The sequence below is a fragment of the Erinaceus europaeus genome, chromosome 8, assembly GCF_950295315.1.
Source record: "Erinaceus europaeus chromosome 8, mEriEur2.1, whole genome shotgun sequence".
In the NCBI taxonomy this organism is placed as follows: domain Eukaryota; kingdom Metazoa; phylum Chordata; class Mammalia; order Eulipotyphla; family Erinaceidae; genus Erinaceus; species Erinaceus europaeus.
Genome location: NC_080169.1, coordinates 2227404 through 2245675, shown reverse-complemented (window position 1 = coordinate 2245675; position 18272 = coordinate 2227404). Strand labels below are relative to the sequence as shown.

Genomic DNA, 18272 nt, shown 5'->3' with positions numbered 1-18272 from the left:
TATTGTTACAGCTGCAGCTGTTGTTGGATAGGAGAGAGAGAAATGGAGAGAGATGGGGAAGACACAAGGAGAGAAAGACAGACACCTGCAGACCTGCTTCACCGCCTGTGAAGCGACGCTCCGCTGTAGATGGGGAGCCGGGGGCTCGAACCGGGATCCTTACGCCTGTCCTTGCGCTTTGCGCTATGCAAGCTTAACCCGCTACACTACTGCCTGACCCCCCGAAAATGTACCGTATGCAGCTGAAAGCATCCCAGTCACGCAGGACAAAGCGCTGTGCGCTGCTTACCTAGCTGCAGCGTGGCGGCCAGTAGCGCATGGATGTAGACTGCAAACTGGGCTCGGATCCACTCGTCGCCGCCCTCCCAGCCAGTGCCGTCTAGGAAGACGTCGTCCCGGTTCTCAGTCACGTGTCTCACCAGGTAGTCTGCGAACCTCAGGTCTGCAGTGGTTGGGTGAAGCAGCTTTCTGAGTTCTGGGTCGTGGATCTGGACCACGGCTTCTTCTACCTAGAGAACGCAGAGGTACAAGTCAGAGAGTCTAGGCAGACATCCCCGCCACGCTTTCAAAGAGCGATAAAACACTACTGAGTCTCAGTTTAGCGCAGGAGATCTTGCCTAAGCCACCTGTCTAGAAATGGACACGATTAACATGTATAATTCCTTCCGTTTTTCCGTTGCAGTAGAAAGGAACTAGAGAGGATTTTATTATGTGATATCTGATATACAAAAAATCTGTGAGTTTACAGGTCAGTCTTGATGCATAGTAATAGAACAAACACCAACGAACACACCAAACAGCTTCAGAATTAGAATATAATCAGTAGTGTGGAAGTAACTCTGGTCTCCCCATGTGTGTCCTTCCACGTGCAATATGCATGTGTGTATGTGAACACTCAGACATGCACACTTCCCCCCATAAAATTGGGAGCATAGTACATATAGCTTTGGATCTGAGATTTTTCACTTTTTAATTTTATGAACATTTCATCAGGAGGGGCCAGGCGGTGGCGCACCTGGTTAAGCACACATATTACAGGCATAAGGACCCAGGTTCAAACCCCTGGTCCCTACCTGCAGGGAGAAAGCTTCATGGGTGGTGAAGCAGGGCTGCAGGTGTCTGTCTCTCTCACTCATCTCATCCCTCAAATTCCGTCTCTATCCAATAATAAATAAAGACACAGACACACACACACACACACACACACACACATATATATATATATATATATACATTTCATCAGGGGACAGAGGTAGATAGCATAATGGTTATGCAAAGAGACTTTCGTGCCTGAGGCTCCGTCTCAGGTTCAATCCCCCAGACCATAAGACAGAGATGAGCTCTCAAGTGTGAGGTCCTGAGTTCAATCCCTGGCAGCACATGTGCCAGAGTGATGTCTAGTTTTTTCTCTCTCCTCCTATCCCTCTAATTAGTAAATAAATATTTAAAAAGTTACTTCTATTATAAAACTGAACAACTTATTACAAAGTCATAAGCTCAATCAAATAAGTATTCCTGGTTTACTCCCCCTTGATATGAGGAGAATACACAGTGGCTAGCAGTATATAAATAAGGGTGGGGGTAGACAGCACAATGGTTATGCAAAGAGACTCTCATGCCTGAAGCTCCAAAGTCACAGGTTCAATCCCCTGCACTACCATAAGCCAGAGCTGGACAGGGTTCTGGTTAAAACAAATAATAAAATAAAATAAAGTATATAAATAATATATATGTGTATTTTTTTAAAACCCTGCTCAGCTCCGGTTTATGGTGGTGCAGGGGCTTGAACCTGGGACCTTTGATGCCTCAGGCATGAGTCTCTTTGCATAACCATTATGGTTCTCTACCCCTGCCCAACAGAAATATTTTAATTGTAGTAGGACCACACTGCTTGGAATGAAATCCTGAATGATTAAAAAAAAGGAGACAGTAACAACAGCTATCTCACAGGACACACTGTGGGTATCAGGTCAGATAACAGACCTGTGGTGTTCAGAATACCTCGTATACAGGAAGCAACCTATACTGTCATTTCCATTGCTAGTATTATTACTATTCCCTCAGAGCAGAGGTCGACAAAGAAAACCAGGGTCAGCTGTGTCAAGGACACACACTGGTTGACATGTAAACCTACTTCCACGATGGCATCGCTGAGGTGTTTCTGTTGTCGAAAAAGGACGTTAGTGGCTCCAGCAACAAATCCTCGGACAGTGACATCGGAGAGAAGGTGATGCTGCTGCAGCGCCATGTAAGGCAGACACAGGTAGCCCTGTGGGTTCCAACAGGGGCACAAAGGTTAGAGGGAGGACACAGCTACCACCCCAAGGAGAAAGGCTCCACGTAAGAAATCCCTGAGGAGTCAGATGTTGAAGGAAGAGACTGCCGTCTCCTACCTCTGCCTTCCTTAACACCACTTAGATTCACTACTGAAATACCACTCCAGGGAAATGTCAGGGCTTAGCTGCACCAAGTCCGCTTCACTGCAAGTCACCCCATGGATGATCAAACCTTTAGAGCTGGTCTAACGGGACTGCTGTCTTCCTCGACCACTTGGTGGCTTTTTTGTTTTATCAGACCAGTGCTAAGCTCTAGCTTCCAGTGTACTGGAGATTGAACCTGGGGCCTCTGGAGCCTCAGGCATTAAAGTCTTCTTGCATAAACCATATCCTATCACCTCAACCTACTTTTTTTTTTTTTTCCTCCTCCAGGGTTATTGCTGGGCTCGGTGCCTGCACCATGAATCCACTGCTCCTGGAGGCCATTTTTTTCCCCACCTTTTGTTGCCCTTGTTGTAGCTTCGTTGTGGTTATTATTATTGCCCTTGTTGACACAATTCGTTGTTGGATAGGACAGAGAGAAATGGAGAGAGGAGGGGAAGACAGAGAAGGGGAGAGAAAGACAGACACCTGCAGACCTGCTTCACCGCCTGTGAAGCGACTCCCCTGCAGGTGGGGAGCCGGGGGCTCGAACCGGGATCCTTACTCCGGTCCCTGTGCTTTGCGCCACATGCACTTAACCCTCTGCGCCACCGCCCGACCCCCCTCTCTTTTTTTTAATACATCTATTTCAACTAAAGATTTTTCATGAGGAGGTGAGAGAGGGCAAGAAGGGGAGAGACCGACAGACAGACAGACAGACACCGGAGCACTGTTGAGCTCTGACGTATGGCGATGTTGGGGAACGCGTCGGGACCTTAGGGCTCCTTGTCATGCAAGTCTGGTGTGCCGACTCTACCCATTAGTTTGAGCATCCTGACTTCTCTCCCCAGGTCCTTAAATCCTGGTTTAAGCAAGATAACCAGCTATACTATGAACAGCATCCCACGAACCACTCAGTCATACTGAATCGGGGCAAGAACTTATTTGTAACGAGCTGAGGAGTACAGTGGCAGAAGTAGATGTCTATTTCAATACTGCCTTTAATTCTTCCTCTGCAATGTTACACTTTCCTTTGTGTCTAATGTCACACAGAAGAAAACAATAGTTGGCTCTGACCGCTGGCAACGTGTTCCCAGCGTTTACTGTCACCTGAAAGCTGCTGGTGGCGACAACTCAGAGCCTGCTAGGGTGCCTGGCGCATAGGAAGGAAGGCAAGACATGACTGCTGAGTAAAGAATGAATGGGATTCCTCTTTCCCTTCGAGTCCGAGACACAGTTCACAAGTAACAATGGTTTTTATTGCTGAACAGGATGCAAAGCGCCCCCCCCCCCCCCCCCCCATAAAACAGCTTTCATGAACTTAATGTGTTCCTGACACTAAAGCAGTGTTGCCCTTGGGTAAGAGGTCCTGGCTCAAAGGCTCAGTCTGAAGGTGCTGGGCAGTGGCGCACCCGGTAGAGTGCACATAGTATACTAGGCACGAGGATCCAGGTGAGAGCCCTGGTGCAGCAAGGTCACGAGTGGTGAAGTGGGTCAGCAGGTGTCTCTCTTTCTCTCCCTCTCAATTTCTCTCTGTCCCACTGAATAAATTGAGAACAAAAACAAATCAATCACAAACACAGGGGCTGGGTGGCAGTGCACCCTGATTGAGCACATGGCGTCAGGCTCCAGCCCCTGCTCCCTGACTGCAGGGAGAAGCTTCACGAGGTGTTAGCCGGGTCTGCAGACATGTCTTCTTCCCCTTCCCTCTCTCAACCTCTCTCTGTCCTATCCAATAAAGGAAAAAATGGTTGCCGGGAGTGGTGGGTTCGAGTGATAGCAGCAAGCCCCAGGAATAAGCCTGGTGGGAATTAAAAAAAATTTTTTTTAAAAGAGTTACATATACACTATGAGTGGTTTGTGCATAAGAGTAAAAACAGTTATTTTAGAGCAAGTTAACCCGAACACACACTGCTCCTCTGAGATGAGAGTTGGGAGTTAACCACCTAGCTTTTTTTCTCATTAGTATTTCATTTATTTTGGACAGAGGAAGAGAAAGTGAGAGGGCAGGGGAGGTAAGAAAGGGAAATACCTGTAACACTGCTTCCTTCATCAGTGGGAAGTGGGGACTTGAACCCGGGCCCTTGTGCACTGTAGTGTGTGTACTCAATCAGGTGTGCCACTACCCAGCCCCAAAGCATTTTTTTTCTTATATAACCAGAGCTTTTGGAATTGTGGCATTTTCCTATTCAATTCCTAAGCAAACCCGAGTGAATTTCCTTACAGCAGACCACAGCCTATGTATGTGAGGATCACAGGTACCACAGCACTCGCGACACATCACTATCTTCTTTTTTTTTTTTTTAATATTTATTTATTTTCCCTTTTGTTGCCCTTGTTTTATTGTTGTAGTTACTGTTGTTGTTGTTACTGATGTCGTCATTGTTGGATAGGACAGAGAGAAATGGAGAGGGGAGGGAAGACAGAGAGGGGGAGAGAAAAACACCTGCAAACCTGTTTCATCACCTGTGAAGCGACTCCCCTGCAGGTGGGGAGCCTGAGGCTCAAACTGGGATCCTTACCCCTGTCCTTGTGCTTTGCGCCACGTGCGCTTAACCCACTGCGCTACTGCCTGTCTTTTAAAATTTTTTTATTATCTTTGTATATTTATAGGATAGAGACAGCCAGAAATTGAGAGGGAAGTGGGTGATAGAGAGGGAGATACCTGCAGTCCTGCTTCACCACTCGTGAAGCTTTCCCCCTGCAGGTGGGGACCAGGGACTCGAACCTGGGTCCTTGAGCACTATGGCATGTGCGCTTAACCAGGTGCGCCACCACCTGCCCCTCTTCCTTCTTTCTTTCTAATATATTTTTAATTTTATTTTTACCAGAGCACTATTCAGCTCTGGCTATGGTCACATCACTATCTTGTTACTAAGGAAAACTGTCTTCACCTGAAAATGTATTCAACAAAATTAAATTCTCAAAAGAATTTTTATTTATTTATTTTCCCTTTAATTAACCGTTTGGAGAGAGAGAGAAAGGGAAGACAGAGAGGGAGAGAAAGAGAGACACTTTCAGACCTGCTTCACCACCTGTGAAGCGACCTCCCTGCAGGTGGGGAGCCGGGGGCTTGAACCAGGGATCTTTATGCTGGTCTTTGCGCTACGTTCGCTCAACCCACTGCGCTACCACCCGACTCCCTCTCAAAGGATTTTATCAGGTTCTTTAAGGGTCTCAATTCCAGAAGGCCATAAAACTTAAAAGTTGGGGGTTGAGCGGTAGTGCAGTGGGTTAAGCGCAGATGGAGCGAAGCACAAGGACCAGCATAAGGATCCTGGTTTGAGCCCTCAGCTCCCCACCTGCAGGGGAGTCGCTTCGTAAGCAGTCAAGCAGGTCTGCAGATTCCCCCGCCCCTCTCCATTTCTCTCTGTCCTATCCACAACAGCAATGATAACCACAACAATGGAAAAAACACCAGGGGCAACAAAAGGGGGAAAACAGCCTCCAGGAGCAGTGGATTTGTAGTGTAGGCACCAAGCCCCAGCGATAACCCTGGAGGCAGAAATAAAACGTCAGTTCACCTTTGTGAAGATAGCCAGGGGCATGCCATACCGGTCCTCTTCCAAGCCAGAAATGAGCCCTGGGATCAGGACCACGTGGCCTGTGTTAGCCTGAGGCTGTACGGTAATCGGAGGACTGACTGAGGGTACTGAGTTCTTGGGAAACGAGTTTGTTTTTTCTGACTCCATCTGATCTCTTTCTTTCCAGGTGGGGTCCTCTAGGACACTAGGATCCAAGGTCTCCCAGTCACTTTCTGAAGATTCTGGAGATGGGTGAGAAGGAGGTTTCAAATACTGATTGCTGCCATTGGGCTCCTGTCCTTGGCTGCTGGCATCTTCTTCTTGGAACAAAGGCTCCTCAGTCTTGAAGGCGGCATGCCCTCCACGGTTTCCTGTCACCATTTTGCTGACAGTGCCCGAGTTGGTATCTGGCATGTCAGGAGCAGATACGGACACAAAATCAATGGCAGGGGGGTTACTTTCTTGAAGCCCAGGGTCTTCAGACATACTTTTCCGGGGTTTGTATTGAGAACAGTCACTGAGACCATGTTCTATCATGCCTAAAACAAACAATATTGAAAGACAGTTTGTCTAGTAAGGTAGAAGAAAAGTAAGGGTTTTTTTTAGAGAGTTTTTCTTTTTAATCTTTATTCATTAATTGGCTAGATAGTCGGAAATTGAGAGGGAAGGGGGAGATAGAGAGGGAGAGAGAAAGAGAGACACCTCCAGCCCTGCTTCACCCCTCACAAAGGTTTCCCTGTTCAGGTAGAGACCAGGGGCTCGAACCTGGGTCATTACGCATTGTAATGTGCACTCAATACGGTGCGCCACCAGCTGGCCCTGAAAAATAAGTTTTATATCTTATTCTACATCACAAAATTCCCCTATTAAAAAATGCATCATGGTTACACAGAAGACGTTGATGCCAGAGGCTCTGAGGGTCCTGGTTCAATCCCCAGCACCACTATAAGCCAGAGCTGAGTGTGCTCTGGTAAAATAAACAGCATTCGCTTCATCAGGGCCGGGCGCATGAGGACCCAGTTTCAAGTCCCTCCTACAAAGCTGGAGGGGAGCTTTCTGGGTGGTGGAGCAGGGTTTCAGCTGTCTGTCTCTCTTTCTTTCTGGCTCCATGAAAAAAAAAAGGCCACCAGGAATGGCAAGTTGTGAGCAGGCGTTCAAACCTCAGTGATAATCCTGGGGGTGGTGGCGGAGGTCAGACAAACAGAATAAAACCTTGCACGTTTTTTAATTTAATTTTAATAACCATAAGAAAAAAGGATTGACATCGTTTTAGATAACGAGAAGGCAGAGAGAGTTAAAGAACCACAGCACTGAAACTCCCTCTAGTGCAATAGGGGCCTGGGCCGAGCCTGGGCTGCTCACGCAGCGAAGCAGCTCACTGTCCAAGTCAGCTTTTTCCCTGGCCCACGTTTTGATTTTAAAAGAGAAATAAGATGCCAAAAGGAAAGTGTCCTATTAAAACAGAAATGCCAATCACAAAAGTTTACCCTTAGGAGTAGGGAGATAGTGCAGCAGGCGGCGCAAAGCGCAAGGACTGGAGTAAGGATCCTGGTTCGAGCCCCCGGCTCCCCACCTGCAGGGGAGTCGCTTCACAGGCGGTGAAGCAGGTCTGCAGGTGTCTGTCTTTCTCTCCCCCTCTGTCTTCCCCTCCTCTCTCCATTTCTCTCTGTCCTAGCCAACGACAGCAAAAACAACAATAATAATAACCACAACAATGATAAAATAACAAGGGCAACAAAAGGGGAAAAAATGGTCTCCAGGAGCAGTGGATTCGTGGTGCAGGCACTGAGCCCAGCAATAACCCTGGCGGCAAAAAAAAAAAAAAAAAAAAAAATTTACCCTTGAACACTGTTGTTAGTACTAGTTAAATGAAAGAAAGTACTGCTAGCTTCCCTAACTTTATTTTTTAATTTTTTTTAACTTTTTTTTAAAAATATTTATTTTATTTATTTATTCCCTTTTGTTGCCCTTGTTGCCCTAACTTTATTTTTATCTATTTATTTCTAGATAGGGGCAGAGTAGTAGAGTGTTAAGAGACCACAGCACCAAAGCTGGTTTTTTTTTTTTTTTTTTTTAGATTTTATTTATTAATGAGAAAGATTGGAGAGAAAAAAAAAAAGAACCAGACATCATTCTGGTATGTGTGCTACCAGGGACTGAACTCAGGACCTCACACTTGAGAATCCAATGCCTTATCTACTGAGCCACCTCCCAAACCACAAAATATTTAAAAAAAAATAAAGTATTTATTAATGAGAGAGATAGGAGGATAAAGAACCAGATAAGTGGTCCAGGAGATGGTACAATGGATTAGGCATTGAACTCTCAAGCATGAGGTCCAGAGTTCAATCCTTGGTAGCACATGTACCAGAGTGATGTCTGGTTCTTTCTCTTCTCCTATCATTAATAAATAAAAACTTTTAAAAATAAAATGTTTTAAAGAGAGAGAGAGAGAGAACCAGACATCACCCTGGTACATGTGCTGCTAGAGACCGTACTCAGGACGTCACGCTTGAAGAGTCCAGCACTCCACCCACTGCGCCACCTCCCAGACCAGCCAAAGCCTCTTCAGTGTGGTGGTGAAGCTGGACCGTGAGTCACACGCAGAGCAAAGCAGCATACAGTTTCGCTGCCCCTCCCATTTTATTTTTAAACCACTTTATTAGAAGAAATAATGGCTGATGAGGCGGTCTTATTTCCCCATGACAGGTGTCTGCACCACGCTCGTGCTGCCCTCTTACCTGGAAAAAGGGATAACACAGTCATCAGGGCACCCACCAACTTATTCACTGGAGAAATATAGAAGAGAACCTGATATGGAAGCAATGGAAACGGCATCAGGAAATCCGTGAGTACGTAATGATACACACACACAGGAAGGGGCGGGAAGTACAGCAAGGCTCTTCCTTACTAGGGGAACAGCTGGTAAGTAACCACAGAACCAGGAGATCACCAGCAGAAACTGCCACTATCACAAAAAGGTTGAGCAGCAGGATATTCAGGTAGCTGTAAATCTGTCACCCTACTAACAGGTTACCTGTTAATTTCAAAGGGAAGAACAAGTAATGTGGCAACTACCACCTTAATCAAATGATACTCACACCATCAATAATAGTCATGGGCCTCAGTGATGTCCGTCCCATCACTGAACTTTGGACTTAAAAGCATGAAGTCCTCAGTTCAATCCCATAGCACTGCGTGTGTCAGTGACGCTCTGGTTTTCTCTTTCCTTCTCTCTCTCTCTCACATTAATATAAAAAAAGAAACGTAGGATGTAGTGGTCCCTCAAGAACATTAAGAACAGAACTACTGGGCTGGGGAGATAGCATAATGATCATGCAAAAAGACTTTAAAGCTTGAGGCACCAAATGTCCTAGGATCAATCTCCATTAAGACAGAGCTGGTAAAAAAAATACTATATGGTCTAGGAATATAAGTTCTGTATACAAATAAAAAAGAAATGGAATCAGAAACCTATGGTTAAGGGATCACCATACCAAGTGCCCATGAAAAGATGAATAAACAAAGTATGGAACAGCACTCAGTCTTAGGAAGGAAGGAAATCCTGACACATGCTATAGCATGGACAAAGCTAGAACGTTAGTTATGCTAAGTGAAATAAGCTGGCTATGAGAAGGCCAATGCTGCATGATTCCACTTAATCCTAAAGAGACTGCTCAGTACTGAATCCAGTGACTTTTCCCTATGAAGGGCAAGATAATTACTTCTCCTTGGCAGGTTATACAGTCTCTATTGTAGCGGGCCACTTCTGTTGCTGCCAAGTAAAAGCAGCCATAAATAATTTTATCTTCAAAAGTAGGAAGTAAACCCTTGGTCTAAAAAAATCCCTGCTCTACGGAAGGGGTAGACAGCATAATGGTTATGCAAAGAGACTCTCATGCCCAAGGCTCCAAAGACCCAATCCACAAGCCAGAGTTGAGTAGTGCTCTGAAAGAGAGAGACAGGGGGAGAGAGAGAGGGAGAGAGTGTTGTTGAGGTGGAGAGAGTGTTGTTGAGGTGGAGAGAGAGAGTGTTGTTGAGGTGGAGAGAGAGAGTGTTGTTGAGGTGGAGAGAGAGAGTGTTGTTGAGGTGGAGAGAGAGAGGTGGAGAGAGAGAGAGAGAGAAAAGAAAACTAAATCCCTGTTCTAACTCTTTGGTCTAAAATCATGGCAACCCCACCCCCAATGGATGAGAATGGCCTGGAAGCCAAGTCTAAGCTGACAACAGAAGCACTTGGTGGTCAACAGTAATTGGTTCAGGGTACACGCACTCATCACAGGCCATTCAACTAAAGGGGAGGGTCGACAGTAATTGGTTCAGGGTACACGCACTCATCACAGGCCATTCAACTAAAGGGGAGGGTCGACAGTAATTGGTTCAGGGTACACGCACTCATCACAGGCCATTCAACTAAAGGGGAGGGTCGACAGTAATTGGTTCAGGGTACACGCACTCATCACAGGCCATTCAACTAAAGGGGAGGGTCGACAGTAATTGGTTCAGGGTACACGCACTCATCACAGGCCATTCAACTAAAGGGAAGAGTCCTCAGCAAAGGATTTGGGGCCTGGCGGTGGCTCAGTGGCTAAAGTGCGTATTCCCTGCACACGTAAAGTTCTGTGCTGGGTGTCCAGGGTTTCATATGATGCAGTGCTCTGCTCGCTCTCGCTCGCTCTCTGGTTAAAACCAGTTTGGGAAGGGTTTCTCAGTTATGACTGGAAAGCACACAGTCCAATATGCAACGACCCTACATGCAACGGAAACTGTGCTCTGGATGAAGGTACTTGGCTATCGTTGAACCACCCGGTTACCCAATCCTGAGCACAAAGGGAACCAATACATTTCCTTACTATTTCAGTCAGTCAGAGGCGGGCGTCCCAGTGCCTGTGCTCAGAACTGTCTCCAGCAAGACTATCTGAACGCAGGATTCACTGGTACTGGACAAAAAAATGTGCAGCAGTTAACTGCGATTTGACAAAGCAAGAAGTTTTGTTTTATACTTGGTCACTAGGTTTGATGTAGTGCCTAAGAAAGCTCCATTAATGTTAAATATTTTACCCCTTGAGATCTCACCTTTTTTTCAAGAAGAATTAGCTTAAACAGAATTAAGACCTGCAAAAAGATAACATGTTATATTAAACGCAAGCTAATATTAATTATTGCCTCTGACCCTTCTCAAATGCAACCATATACCACTAAGTCAATAATATTAAATAGTCATAATGCTTTAAACATTACACGGAAAATTATGGGATATGGAGGTGGTTCAGAGGGTAAAGCATATGTATGGCTTGCATGTAAGAGGCCCTTGGCTTGACCGTATCACCTGTGATAGTTCAATGCCTCAGACTCTCTTTCATTAAAAAAGGAAAATAGATTAAAATATAATTATTACTTGTGTCCTTTAAAAAATGTGAGAATTAATCTTTTTTTAAAAAAATATTTATTCCCTTTTGTTGCTCTTGTTTTATTGTTGTAGTTATTATTAATGTTGTCATTGTTGGATAGGACAGAGAGAAATGGAGATAGAGGGAGAGAAAGACACCTGCAGACCTGCTTCACCACTTGTGAAGTGACTCCCCTGCAGGTGGGGAGCCGGGGGCTCAAACCAGGATCCTTATGCTGGTCCTTGTGCTTTGCACCACGTGCGCTTATCCCGCTGCGCTACTGCCTGATTCCCAGAATCTTTCTTTCTCTCTCCTTATCTTCCCCTCCCCTCTCAACTTCTCTCTGTCCCATCGAACAAAACGGGGAAGAAAAAATCTGAGAACCACTTAGATCTTTTAAAAAACTTTTTTTTTTTGAAGGATTCATAGCATTTTTGCTTGAGCTATTTGCCAGCTCCTTAAAAGGCAGAAACAATGTGGTCCGGGAGGTGGCTCAGTGGCTAAGGCATTGGATTCTCAAGTGTGAGGTCCCGAATTCAATCCCTGGCAGCACACGTGCCAGAGTGATGTCTGGTTCTCTCTCTTTCTCTTTCTCCTTATCATTCTTCATGAGTAAATAAATAAAATCTTTTTTTAAAAAAGGCAGAAATTTAGTCATTTATTACTGGATGTCTAGGATATTTAGCTAAATGTCAGTCTGTGTTATATCCTTGTCAATATATGCTGTAATAATAAAGGCCCAGGGAGTCGGGCAGTAGGATAGCGGGTTAAGCGCAGGTGGCGCAAAGTGTTAATGGACCAGCTAAAGATGCTGGTTCGAGCCCCCAGCTCCCCACCTGCAGGGGAGTCACTTCACAGGCGGTGAAGCAGGTCTGCAGGTGTCTGTCTTTCTCTCCCCTTCTGTTTTCCCCTCCTCTCTCCATTTCTCTCTGTCCTATCCAACAGCAATGACATCAATAACAACAACAACAGCTACAACAATAAAACAAGAGCAACAAAAGGGAATAGATAAAATCAATATTAAAAAAATAATCATAAAGGCCCAAAGGTACTGATATTTTATTAGAAAATAGTTCACTTTCAGGCAGCATCAAGACAGGTCTCTTTCTGTACCAAGTTTGTGCCATCTGAAATTACAGAAACAACAGAAAAAGCCTATTATCCTTTACAGAATAATCATATAGTATTTGCATACTTTTAGAAATTTCTCTCATTCAAGAACTATCAATATTTTCAACCTGCATTGTTATGAGAGTTGTCGTCGAACTAAAATATGATTATGCCACATTCTGAATCAAACTATATAGCATATAGAGTTTGCCTAATTAATCAGCAGACAAAAATTTATACATCACACATTAAAAGTGACATACCTTGTGTCGAAAATGAAGCACTAGATCCCGAGGAGATAAACCTACAAACAAGAGCAAATTAATCTGTGACTGCAATCTATAGTTTTTGTGAACTTTTCTTTCCTTAAAGAATTTAAAATAGTGGTTCGGGAGGTGGCACAGTGGATAAAGCAGTGAACCCTCAAGCAGGAGCTCCCAGTTCAGTCCCTGGCAGCACATGTACCAGAGTGATGCCTGGTTCTTTCTCTCCTGCTACCTTTCTCATTAATAAATAAATAAAATCTTAAAAAAAACTTTTTAATCTTTAAAAAAAAAAGAATTTAAAATAATGGTGGTCCAGAAAGTGGCACAGTGGATAAAGCAGTGGACTCTCAAGCATGAGGTCCTGAGTTCAATCCCTGGCTCCACATGTACCAGAGTGATGTCTGGCTCTCTCTCCTATCTTTCTCATGAATAAGGAAATAAAATCTTAAAAAAAATTTTTTTTAAATAATGGTAGGGATATACACATCTTAAAATAATTATGCAGTAATTGCTTATATACTCAGAATTTAGCATATTGCTACTACTAATAAAAAAGGCATAACCCAATAGATATTTCTGCAACTATGAAAATGTTCTGAGTCTCTGTTCACCAATACAGTAGCCACAAGAGCCAATTCAGTGAGTACCTGAAATGTGACAAGTGTAACTGATACACTAACCTTCAAATTTGTATTAATATATTTTAATTTTTTTATATTTATTTATTCCCTTTTGCTGCCCTTGTTTTACTGTTGTAGTTATTATTGTTATTGATGTTGTTGTTGGATAGGACAGAGAGAAATGGAGAGAGGAGGGGAAGACAGAAGGGGAGAGAGAGACAGACACCTGCAGACCTGTTTCACCGCCTGTGAAGTGACTCCCCTGCAGGTGGAGAGCTGGGGGCTCGAACCAGGATCCTTACACTGGTCCTTGCGCTTTGCGCCACGTGCATGCGCTTACCCTGCTGCGCTACCGCCCGACTCCCCAAGTTTGTATAATTTTAATCTACATGCAAAGTCACATGTGGTGACGGTTGGGAATACTGCAGCTCTAGCAACACAGCTAATATGATGTGGGAAGTATGAAGTGTATACTCCTGGTCCAGGAGGTGGTGCAGTGGCTACAGCAGTGGACGCTCAACATGAGGTCCCCAGTTCAATACCCCGCAGGCAGTATTGTACCAGGGTGACGTCTGGTTCTCTCTCTCTCCCTATCTTTCTCATTAGTAAGTAAATAAAATCTTAAAAAAAAAAAGTTAAAAAACTGAAGTGTACATGCTAACGGCAATCAATCATTAAACATGATTTTGGTCACTATCGTTCTGTGATATTATTTTGGAATCACAATCTTTTCTGGATAGCCTCTGTAATACAGAAGAAAGCAATTCAGAGAAAGATACAGCCTCCGAATAGTGCTATAGCCGGCCTACATTACACACAAGACTGTGAAAACGAACCATCACAATAGTCTATTTCACGTGAAAGAGGAATTGGTGAGCATAAATCATTCACTATCTGCTCAAAGTACTTTTTTCCTCCTCCAGGGTTATCGCTGGGGCTCAGTGCCTGCACTAGGAATCCACTGCTCTTAGCAGCCAGCTTCTCCTATTGTTGTTTCTGCAGTTGTTGGACAGGACAGAGAAACTGAGAGAGGAGGGGGAGACGGGGGAGAGAAAGACAGACACGTGCAGACCTGCTTCACCATTTGTGAGGTGACCTCTCTGCAGGTGGGGAGCTGGGGCCTCGAATTGGGATCCTTGTGTGGGTCCCTGTGCTTCACACTGTGTGCGCTTAACCCAGCGCGCCATCACCCAGCCCCCCAAAGTGATTTAGAATCATGGAAAGGACATTTACTGACAGCAATGGATATGCTGGGTTGTCAAGATACAACAATCATGTATTGAAAAATCTATTATTCTGAAAAGATGAAATCCACCCTGTACAATCATTGCAAATATTGGCACAAGAACACTGTGATAATTCTTCTGTAGAAAGTATTTAAAATAGCAGTAATTGATACTGAAGAATTTGGATTCCATGTAGAAATGTAATCTGGCCATGAAATCTTACAAGCATTCCAACTTTTCTTTTCTTTTTATTTTACTTATTTATTTTCCCTTTTGTTGCCCTTGTTGTTTTTTATTGTTGTTGTTGATGTCGTCATTGTTGGATAGGACAGAGAGAAATGGAGAGAGGAGGGGAAGACAGAGAGAGGGAGAGAAAGACACCTGCAGACCTGCTTCACCGCCTGTGAAGCAACTCCCCTGCAGGTGGGGAGCCGGGGGCTTGAATCGGGATCTTTACGCCGGTCCTTGTGCTTTGCACCACGTGCGCTTAACTGTTGTGCTACCGCCCGACTCCCCTTTTCTTTTTTAAAGTATTTATTTATTCCCTTTTGTTGCCCTTGTTTACTGTTGTAGTTATTGTTGTTGTTGTCTTCGTTGTTGGATAGGACAGAGAGAAATGGAGAGAGGAGGGGAAGACAGAGAGGGGGAGAGAAATTCAGACACCTGCAGACCTGCTGCACCGCCTGTGAAGCGACTCCCCTGCAGGTGGGGAGCCGGGGCCTCGAAATGGGATCCTTATGCTGGTCCTTGTGCTTTGCTCCACGTGCGCTTAACCCGCTACGCTACCGCCCGATTCCCGCAATCCAGCTTTTCAAACAAAAAGAAGTAAGAGCATTTCTTCTGGCATATGACAGTGTTACTCACCCAGGTAGACTTGGGATCCTTCCAATGAAGTTCCTCCCAAGGAACTATTCATATGGTCATAAAGTTCCTATGAGATAGATCGAGTACAGCAGAGTTTACTATCACTCACTCAGACACTAAACTAGAAAGAGAATCCATGTTACCTTATATGTTACTATTGATGCATGGTCACTACTTCCGTAAAAAAAAGTAGTCTGGGTAAACTCTATAATTATGTAACTATATATTTTATCATAGCTCTAATTCTCCAATATTGCATTCAAAGAACGTTTCAGTTTTTTCTTTTATTGTGGGGGGTATGGTTAACAGTCTAGTCTCTAACACACAGGCATAGCCTCTCATCAGCCCTTGACTAGTGTCTCAGAGATACAACAGGAACCCTAGGTCCCTTCATCCTGTCCCAGAGTCCTTTGCTTTGGTGCAATATGCTACACCCAGTCCAAGCTTCTCCGTAAGTTTTTCCTTACTGTCTTTTTGTTTTTCCTTACCAGAGCACTGCTCAGCTTATAGTGATGCTGGTGCGGGGGACTGAACCTGGGACTATAGAGCCTCAGGCAGAAGAGTCTGTTTGCATAGCCATTATGCTATCTACCCCTGCCCTCCCTTACTGTCCTTTATTTAAAAATGTTGGGAGTCGGGGGATAGCGCAGCAAGTTAAGCGCAGGTGGTGCAAAGCGCAAGGACTGGCGTGAGGATCCTGGTTCGAGCCCCGGCTCCCCACCTGCAGGGGAGTCGCTTCCCAGGCGGTGAAGCAGGTCTGCAGGTGTCTGTCTTTCTCCCCCTCTCTGTCTTCCCCTCCTCTCTCCATTTCTCTGTCCTATCCAACAACAACGACGTCAACAACAACAACAACAACAACAACAGTAACTACAACAATAAAATACAAGGGCAACAAAAGGGAAAAAAATATTAAAAAAAACGTTTTTCTTTTTTTAAAAAAATCTTTGTTACTGGATAGAGACAAATTCAGAGGAGATGGGGAGAGACAGAGACACCTGTAGCTTTCCTCCACTTGTGGACCTTTCACCCTGCAGGTGGGGCCAGAGGCTCAAACCCGGGTCCTCGAGCATCAGTGCCGCCACCTGGCCCCTTCATTCTTTTATTGGTGGTTGAATACTGGTGCCATCTTTCTCACTGCCAGAGCTGTGTCCTCATTCCCTCCCCAGGAAACATTAGTTCTCTAGTGATCACAGGTACGGGTTAACTGTTATTTCTGTAACTATTTATATCTATTAACCCTCCCCCCCCATGGTCCTGCCTTCTTTTCCTTTCTAAGTCACACTTACTGCTTCCAAGTGTCCCGTCTCCCCCCCCGCCCCCCATTCTCTCTCCAGGTCCTGATGGAAGTGGAGTTCAGACCCCTTCCCCTAACATTTACCCCTCTGGGAGGATGGACAAAAATTCTTTATGTGGAGCAGAAGGTGGGAGTTCTGGCTTCTATAATTGCTCCTCTGCTGGACGTGGGTGTTGGCAGGTTGATCCACACCTCCAGCCTGTTTCTATCTACTATCCTTTATTTTTAAGTTACACCTAGAAATGAGATCATTCAGTATTGTTTTTTTTTTCTTCCTGGCTTATCTTACTCAACATGATACCTTCAAGGTATTGCAAAGGAGATGGTCTCTTGATTAAAAAAATTTTTTTTATTATCTTGGAAGAGAGACAGAGAGACACCTGCAGCCCTGCTTCATCACTCGTGAAGCTTTCCTCCTGTAGGTGGGGACCAGAGACTTGAACCTGAGTCCTTGCACACTGTAACATGTGCGCTCACCCGGCCCCATCTCTTCATTTTTAACAGCTGCATACTTAGTGTTTTTTAAAAATAGTTTATTTATTTATTTATTTATTCCCTTTTGTTGCCCTTGTTATTTTTCATTGTTGTAGTTACTGCTGTCGTCGTTGTTGGATAGGACAGACAGAAATGGAGAGAGGAGGGGAAGACAGAGGGGGTAGAGAAAGACAGACACCTGAAGACCTGCTTCACCGCCCGTAAAGTGCCGGGGGCTCGAACCGGGATCCTTACACCAGTCCTTGCGCTTTGCGCCACCTGCGCTTAACCCGCTGTGCTACTGCCCGACTCCCATACTTAGTGTTTTATCGTGTATATGTACCACAACTTTCTTAGCCACTTATCTGTCGTTGGGCATCAGGTCTGCTTCCAAGTTTGCTATTACAAACTGCTGTACTGCTATGAACATTCTTTTTTTTAACCCACAACACTGCTCTGCTGTTACTTATGATAATGCAGGTAACTGAACTTGGGACCTTGCAGCCTCAGGCTTTGTATAAACATTATGCTACCTCCCCAGACCACCAAAGAATGCTTTTCATAAGTTAATAAATGATCTTCCTTCATAATATTGCATCAAGAGTTACATGATTCATTAACCAGCTGTAGATCTAAAACATCTATAGAAGTGTATAAAGTTACCTTTAGAATGGAAATTTGGGAAAAATCCTTCTCTTCAAAATATGCATGTGTGATGAGTTGCAGTTTTGCTTGAAGTAAGCCATAGAGAGGCTTAAAGAAAATGAAAAAGAGAAACCATCATCAGGTTAATAGTAGGAAAAGACAAACAAATCCCCCCCCCGACTTCATAACTTCAGGAGAACAAGGAGAAATGAACGACTGCCAACTTTAGCAGCACTACCCACAGCTGAGAGTGGGTAAGGCACCAGCCCCATGTTTCGGCTGTAACTGATAGGCGCCTGGCAAGCTCCGAGAGCAAAGGGTTAGAGTGTGGATTCTGGCCATACCCGCTCATGTGACCCTGGGCACCTAACCGCTTCTGATCAGCTTGCTGACATGAACCTGGGTATCTACAAAGATAGCGCCTCATCTTTTTTTTTTTATATAT

At 44.7% G+C, this 18272-nt stretch overlaps 1 protein-coding gene and 1 long non-coding RNA gene across 4 annotated transcripts in view; both read right to left on the bottom strand.

The window, feature by feature from the left end:
* The window catches only part of LOC132539849 (uncharacterized), a 325383-nt gene that overhangs the window by 105788 nt on the left and 201323 nt on the right, over window positions 1-18272 (bottom strand). The gene's annotated exons all lie outside the window — the stretch shown is intronic.
* AVL9 (AVL9 cell migration associated) overlaps window positions 1-18272 on the bottom strand; it is a 51426-nt gene that overhangs the window by 12953 nt on the left and 20201 nt on the right. For 2 of the 3 annotated variants that reach the window (XM_060195825.1, XM_060195826.1), the window contains exons 5-12: window positions 17846-17935; window positions 15415-15481; window positions 12702-12742; window positions 11015-11053; window positions 8683-8752; window positions 5942-6480; window positions 2135-2269; window positions 290-509 (exon numbers count right to left, since the gene is read on the bottom strand). In XM_060195825.1, coding sequence (XP_060051808.1) covers window positions 290-509; window positions 2135-2269; window positions 5942-6480; window positions 8683-8752; window positions 11015-11053; window positions 12702-12742; window positions 15415-15481; window positions 17846-17935 — 1201 coding nt within the window. The remainder of the gene's footprint in view (window positions 1-289; window positions 510-2134; window positions 2270-5941; window positions 6481-8682; window positions 8753-11014; window positions 11054-12701; window positions 12743-15414; window positions 15482-17845; window positions 17936-18272) is intronic. The other variant, XM_060195827.1, reaches the window with a different exon arrangement.